Genomic DNA, 8,229 nt, shown 5'->3' with positions numbered 1-8,229 from the left:
TTTTTTTTTTTTTTTTTTTTTTTTTTTTTTTTTTTTTTTTTTTTTTAGCTAGCTTGCCATTGTTGCTGTCTTATTCAGGCGAAACTCATATCAGAATTCCAAACTTTTTAATTTTTATTTTTAAGCATAGAATTATAAATATTGGATTTTTGTACTATGTGTATATTATATTGTTATCGGTGTTTTGTACAAATGCTATAAACATATATGCAGGTATAAATAAATATATTATTATTTATATTAGTATTTGTATATTTTTAAAAAAAGTATAATTTTTTCTTCTTTTTTTTTTTTTTTTTTTTTTTCAATTCGTTTTATTTTTGAAGGTATTAATGGGCTGGAGATTGGTCAGAGCTTAATTATATCCTTTTTCATAACCATCCACAATTTAATTGTAATACCTTAAAATATTTAAATATAAATAAAAATAAATAAATAAATAAATAAATAAATATATATATATATATAATATGAATTTTATTTTATTTTATTTTATTTCATTTCATTATATTTCATTTTATTTTATTTTGTTTCATTTTATTTTATTTTTTTTTTTTTTTGGTGGAAATGTTCAGGAAATAACATTAAACATTGGGAAATCCCCAATTGCCGAAAACTTAATTTTAAAGCAACATTTTTTGTCTATCATTTTTACCATTCCCTTTTTAACAATTAACTTGGCTACCTTTTCTTTTAATTTTTATCCTTCAAAAGGATTTGTTGGAAATACCTTAACATATTTTTGTGGAATGTTTTTAGCAGTCGTATCAATATTTGGGCATTTTTCAAAAACTTTAGTATTGTTTTTAATTCCACAATTTCTTAATTTCTTTATTTCTTTACCACAGTTATTTCATATTATTCCATGCCCAAGACATAGATTACCAATAATAAATTATAAAACAAATAAATTAATTTATTCACATAATTATACCTTAATAAATTTAATTCTTTATTTATTCGGACCCTTATCAGAATATCACTTGGTGCTTATTTTATTCACCTTTCAATTTTTAACATGTTCCCTTGGATTGTTTCTACGATACTATATTTGATACAATATGAATAAATAAATAAATATAAACATACACACTAACACATACATATATATATATATATATATATATATATATATTATATGCTTATGTGCTTATTTTATTTTGTTGATATTTAATTTTTTTTTTTAAGAACCATTTAATTCATATTTAATATTCTCTTGTCTAATTTGTTTCCGAATTTTTCATCTTTTCGTATTTTTTTTTCCAACCTTAACTTTTTATTATTTTATTTTTTTTTTTTTTTTTGTATAATGATCATAAAAATATATTAAAATGAAAATATATCAATATTCATATGTATGTCTTTCCAAAAGAAAGAATATAAATAAGAATTTCGTTCAAATACCATTTTAAAACACACCTTATAATATTATACGATATATTACACCATATATGTTATTTATCAAAAAATGTACAAAAATATATAAACAAACATTAGAAAGAAAAAAAAAAAAAAAAAAAAAAAAAGGAAAGTGATACTTTTTGCAATAAATAATATTATATTCATATATTTATTTCAATTTTGGGGAATATACCAAAAATATTTTTTCATTAGAAAACATGCAAATGCTTTTCACTTATTATATGTCTAGTAAAAATATGAAAATACAAAAATGCAAAAAATACAAAAAGGTAATTTTATATAGAATAATGTTAAAAAATAAATTTATGTGACAATAATAAAAATAAAAAAAAAAATATCAAAATAAATATAAAAAAAAAAAAAAAATGATAAAATATAAAAAAAAAAAAAAATGACTAAATAAATATAAAAATATGAAAAAATAAATATAAAAATATGACAAAATAAATATAAAAATATGAAAAAAGGTACGATAATTGTTTTAAACATTTAAGTAAAAGATTAATTCTAGAAATAGGAAATTTTTTTTATCCATCATTTGGTGTCTTTAATGGATTAATTTTTTAATTTCAAATTAGAAAATTAATTTTTTTATGTGTTTTTAATTTTTGTATAATAATATTAATTAGAATATATATTTTTTTTAAAATTTCAAAGAATTACAATTTTTCTTCAATTATTGTTTAATATATTTTTATATATATTTTATTATTATTTCCTTTTTTATTTTATATTTTTTCTTTTTTCTTTTTTATTATTTATTTATTTTTTTATTTATTCATTTTTATTATTTTTTTTATATTTTTTCTTTTTCAATAGTTGTAAAATTTCGGATTTGTACACATGGCTATGAAAAAAAAATATATTTTTTGAATTAATCTATATTACAACTTTTGAAATAGTAATTATAAAATATTATGCATAAAAGAAATAAATAATAAATTGAATAAAATAAAATAAATAAATAAATACATGTAATGAAAGATAGTTACACGTTTTTAAAAGGGTATATTAAATATTATAATTTCCAATCGTTCCATTTTTTTATTATTAATTTTTTCATTATTTATTTTTTATTATTTATTTTTTATTATTTATTTTTCATTATTTATTATATATTTTTTCATTATTTATATTATTTTTTTTTTTTTTATATTTATTTTATTTTATTTTTTTTTTTTTTTAATATGAACAGTTACAATTTCATTCTATCTGTGTACAATCAGAAGATTAAAAATATAAATAATATTTCCGAATCAGATGAAACAAATTCTTATCATAGTTTTGATACGTATTCAAAGAGTGAAGAAGAAAATAATACACACATTTTTAATGATAGAACACATAAATATCAAATCGACTACTTAAAAAATCTTCTTAATAATTTTATTGAAAAAAGTAACAATTTTTATATATACAAAAAAATTATTTTATCATTAAAGCGTGTTAACGAGAAATTCCCATTTCCTAAATATTATTATTATACTACCAAATTAGGTAGTAAAAAAAGAAAAAAGAAAAAAAGAAATATTTATAAGAATATATATAATAAAAGTAATAATAATATATATAGTAATAATAATATATATAGTAATAATAATACATATAGTAATAATAATACATATAGTAATAATAATACATATAGTAATAATAATAGTTGTAGTAATAATAATTGTAGTAAAATAAAATTTCCTCATTTATGCTCTTCTTCTTCTTCCTTTTTGGCTAGCTATAATACATTTAATAAGAAACAAATTGGAAAGTTAAAGAAATATCGAACAGTTAGGTATATAAAAAGTATAATTCAAAGAATAAAGTATGAAATAATTTTTAATAATCCACAAAATTGTGAAAGACAAAATAAAATAGAAAATAAATCAAAAAGGAAGATATACCATTTTGTGTGGATATTAAAAAAAAAAAAAAAAAATATCTACCTGGGTACAAATTGGTCATGTGTTCATAAAAAAAAAAAAAAAAAACATTTGTCAATAAGAAAAATAAAAAAAAGGATATCATTAAATTTTGTGAATTACGATATGAAAAGCACCACTATAGAAAATTGTGCAGACGAACAACATTGTAACATGGAGGAAGAAGAAGTTGAACAAATTAAGGGGGAATGTAATATAAAACATCTAAAACAAAATGATAATAAAATAGATGTTAACCAAAATGAGCAGGAAAAGTTTTATCCTTATGATAATATAAACGAAAAGGAAATATCCCATCCATATAATATATATACAAACAACGAAAATTATGAGGAAAAAAAAAAAAAAACAAGTAATAATTTTACAGCACAAAATGAAGATATAGTACAAGAAAAGATACACACACCTTTTGGTGGCGATAATTATAATCAAGAATTAGAAGAAAATATTAAGAAATCCAATATTATGAGTAATAATGAAATATATACATATAATATAAATAATAGTTTTTCAATATATAAAAATGTGGGTAATACGTATGATAATAATATTAATGATATACAAAATAATAAAACATATGTAAAAAATAATGATGATCAAAATAATGTGGACAATAATAATAATAATGTGGATAATAATAATAATAATGTGGATAATAATAATAATGTGGATGATAATAATAATGTGGATAATAATAATAATAATAATAATATTTATAATAATAATTTTTATAATAATAATTTTTATAATAAGAAGAATAATATTATTGAATATATGAAGAACCCATGCAATTATAATATATGCTTTCCAAATATAAGGACAAATAATATTTTAAGTGAAGATGCATATGAGGAAAACTTAACGACACCCAAAAAAATTGTAAAAAAAAAACAACTAAATGCATGTTGTACATTCAATATTCCTAGTAATAGTAATAGTACACTTTTTTATAGTAATCAAAGTAAAATGTTTTATAGACCGTCCAATATTTATTTAGACCCTATGATGGATTCTTCTTATTTATATTGGAATGAACAAGATTGGGTCACTCGAGAAAATAATAAAAATAATGACAACTATAATGAAAATTATAAGAGGGATTTTATGAATACAACAAAAATGGATACACATAATATATTAAATACAAATAATATAAATGGGATATATAATAGTTCCAGTTTTTATAATAATAATAATGAAGTAAATTATCAAGTAGAAGAAAATAAAAATAATAAAATACATAACATTAATAATCATAAAACATCTTTTCATTATAATAATTTTGTTTTACCATATCCATATGAATCTAATACACAACATATATCTTCTACATATAATAAATATGTACAACATGTACACATGAAACGTGATGAAAAAGGTTCTATTCCATATAATATGTTCAAAGATGATAATAATAAAGAGAACTTTTATATCAATGATAGTAATAAATCTACAACTTATATTAAAAATAAATATCACAATAAATATACATACACAAACGAACTACCATCCGTACCATTTAAATCACTAAAAAGTAATTTAGAGGAACAAAAATATTTATCAACAGGAATTTTACAAAAAGATAAAAATTCTTTTGAAAATGTGAAAAATGATTTTGAAGAAGAGAAAAAAAATTCTTTTGAAGAGAAAAAAAATTTTGAAAAAGAAAAAAATGTTTTTTTTCATTCTATACAAAATGTTTTGTGTTTAAAAAAAGAAATAAAAAAAATAAAAATAAATTTGAACAACCAAAGAAAATATACTTTTCTTCATATGGATGAAAAAAAAAAAAATGAGCTCGATAATTTGATAGGTTATTTAATGTATCAAAAAATGATAAGAAAAAAATTAAAAGAATATTATTTTAATAAAATAAATAAGGCATTCTTTACTTTCTTATTACGTAGTAATCACGCTAACTTTTCTTTTTCGCCACATGAAGTTATGTTATTAAAAAAATGGAATCTATTAAAATTTAAACAAGCCAGAAAAAATCACATCCTCCGGAACATTAAAAAAAATACACAAATGAATTATTCTCACGATTCTCAAAAGGTGGTAACAACACCTATAATACAAGAACAAAAAGATAATGAAAAAATTGTGGATAATATAAGTATTTCTTTCCCGGTTACAAACAATAATATAGTATTCAAACCCTTGAACGAATATATGCGTAAAAAATATGATGTTAATAATTTAAAAAAACAGGAACAAAGAGATAATATAATAAGATATGATGATCAAAATAAAAGGACCTTAGATAATAATAATAATAATAATAATAATAATAAAGTAAATAATACTATTTATAAAGAGGAGGATAATATTTATGTCGATGATTTTTTATTAAATGATAATAAACATAGTTTATTAAAATCGAATAACATCCTTTCATATTTAAGTACACATAGGATTATATATATGAAAAAGAAAAAGAAGGATTTAAATTGTAATCATTTAAATGAAGATAATGATTCTAGTAATAATAAATTCTTACAAATACCTTCTGAATCTTTTTATGAGTTATATGATCAGAACAAAACAAATATATTTGATGTATTTTTGTTTCTAAAAAATATTGGATATAAAAATGTACATAAAAGCTTTAAAAAGAAATTAAAAAAAAAATATATATATTTATCAAAAATAAATAATTGTAATAAAATGTTAAGTCATATAAAATATTTATTTGTAAAATTATTAAGAAACCAAATTAAAGATATAATAGGTATATATATAAATGATTGTTTTATAAATTCAACAATTTGTTTCTTCTTATCATTGATTTTGTTTATATTTAAAAATATACATACCATCAAAATTATCAGATCACATATATATTTGTCTTATTTTAATATATTCCTTGATTATTTCAGAAATAATAATTTAAAATGCATGTATTTTATATGTAATAATATACTCTACGATTTGATGATAGAAATGGATACACGTAGTAATAATGATAGCAATGAAAACAGTGAATATAAGAACGATGAAATCCTAATCAATAATAATATTTATAATAAAAATATGTGTGATAATGATTATCAAGCTAAACGTTATAAAAATTTTCTTATTTACTTTAATCAAAATTATATTAAAAAAAGAAAAAACAAAAAAAGAAATGATATGTCTATTCATAACAATAAAAGTAATCAAGGCGGAAAACAACTTGTTCAACAATGTGAACAAAACACGGAAAAAAAATATATGGAAGAACAAAAAATAAATATAAATAATTCTGAACAAGGAAAAGAGAAAAAAATACATAAAAGACGAAAAAAGAAATATAAAATAATTATAAGGAAAGACAAATGCAAAAAATATTTTATGTCTACATGTGAAGAAAATAAAATTGTTTATAAGAAAAAAAAAAAAACAATATTTTTCGACGATTATGGATTTTATAATTATTTCACCAAAAAAAAAAAAACAAACAAACAAAAAAATAAACAAAAAAACAAACAAAAAAACCAAAAAAAAAAACCAAATCAACAAATTGGGCACGATAATAAAGAAAATACAAACGGGGCCCAGCTAACAAATATTAATAATGATGGTATGGGGAAAGCATTAGACCATGATACAAATTACAAGAAAAACGAACAAATGAACAAGCAGAAAAAAAAAAATAATAATAATAATAATAAAATAGAAAGAAAGGAAAGCAAATTACAACAATTTATAAATAAATTAAAAATGAAGAAAGGAAATGATAGTACAACAAAGGTTTATGATAATAATAATATTAATAATATGTATGATGATAATAATATTAATATTTATGATGATAATAATAATAATAATATTTATGATAATAATATTAATATTTATGATGATAATAATAATTTTAATGATGATGGTAGGGGGAACCACATAAATAAATACAATATACATAGCTCGTCAAATAATCAATCCTGCATATCCCTTGATACATTAGATGGAAATTCTTATGATACTTATTCTCACAACATTCCTAAGAAATACTTATATTATTTAGATTTAAATAAATTGGAAATTCTTAAATTATGCTCAAATAAATTAGATGATGATGCTTTAATATATATATCAAATCTTATAAAAAAAAATAAATTAAATAATTTAAAAGTCTTAGATTTAAGATGGAATAATTTCACATATAAAAGTTTATTAACTTTATCTTTTTCATTAACTAATATAATTATAAAAAACAAATCAACAAATAATCATATAATAAAAAATCAAAAAGAACAAAAAGAACAAGAAGAACAAAAAGAACAAAGAAACAAAAAAATACAATTACGTAAATTATTATTATCAGGAAATAATATTAACAGCTCTTTATATTCATCTTTCTTATCTAGCTTTTGTACATGTAATTATGTTGTAGTTAAAAATCTGGATTTTTCAATGAATAAAATCGACAATGATGGTTTATATATTACATATAAATATTTACAACATATAAAAAAAATACAAGAAAAAAAAAAATCGGCAATGCTTAAAAGGAACCAAATCTATAAACAATATGAAAAATTAACTCCAAATCAAAAAGAAATTCTCCATATGCAAAAAAAAATTAAAAATAAAAAAAATAAACTATCTAATATATACATAAATCTAGATCATAATAATTTAAAAAATTCCGTATATATTAATAAAATAAATAAACTTTTGAATAATTTCCCAATTCAAAATTATAAAAAAAAAAAATTTAAAAAGCACACAAATCATAATAATCAACATGTGATATTAAGTATGCAATATAATAACATAAAAAATGTATATACAAACCAAGAAAATATAAAACAAAAACACAGAATTCAAATTTGATGAATTATAACAAAAAAAAAAAAAAAAAAAAAAAAAAAAAAAAAAAAAAAAAAAAAAT

The 8,229-nt window shown here is 18.6% G+C and overlaps 2 protein-coding genes across 2 annotated transcripts in view; both read left to right on the top strand.

Annotated features, from left to right (window-relative positions):
* The window catches only part of PRSY57_0320500 (N-acetylglucosamine-1-phosphate transferase, putative), a gene marked incomplete at both ends in the record, with an annotated part of 2,467 nt that extends 1,412 nt beyond the window's left edge, over positions 1–1,055 (top strand). The window contains 3 exons of the mRNA XM_012905829.2: positions 49–213; positions 327–394; positions 576–1,055. Coding sequence (XP_012761283.2) covers positions 49–213; positions 327–394; positions 576–1,055 — 713 coding nt within the window. The remainder of the gene's footprint in view (positions 1–48; positions 214–326; positions 395–575) is intronic.
* Positions 1,056–2,609: 1,554 nt separating this feature from the next.
* PRSY57_0320400 (hypothetical protein) lies at positions 2,610–8,171 on the top strand (the record flags this gene model as incomplete). The annotated part of the gene is made up of 1 exon (XM_012905828.2): positions 2,610–8,171. One exon carries the CDS (start codon positions 2,610–2,612, stop codon positions 8,169–8,171), a length of 5,562 nt encoding a protein of 1,853 aa, XP_012761282.2.
* Between the last annotated feature and the right edge of the window lie 58 nt (positions 8,172–8,229).

Source organism: Plasmodium reichenowi, chromosome 3 (genome assembly GCF_001601855.1).
Source record: "Plasmodium reichenowi strain SY57 chromosome 3, whole genome shotgun sequence".
NCBI lineage: Eukaryota > Apicomplexa > Aconoidasida > Haemosporida > Plasmodiidae > Plasmodium > Plasmodium reichenowi.
This window is presented reverse-complemented; position numbering and strand designations above follow the sequence as displayed.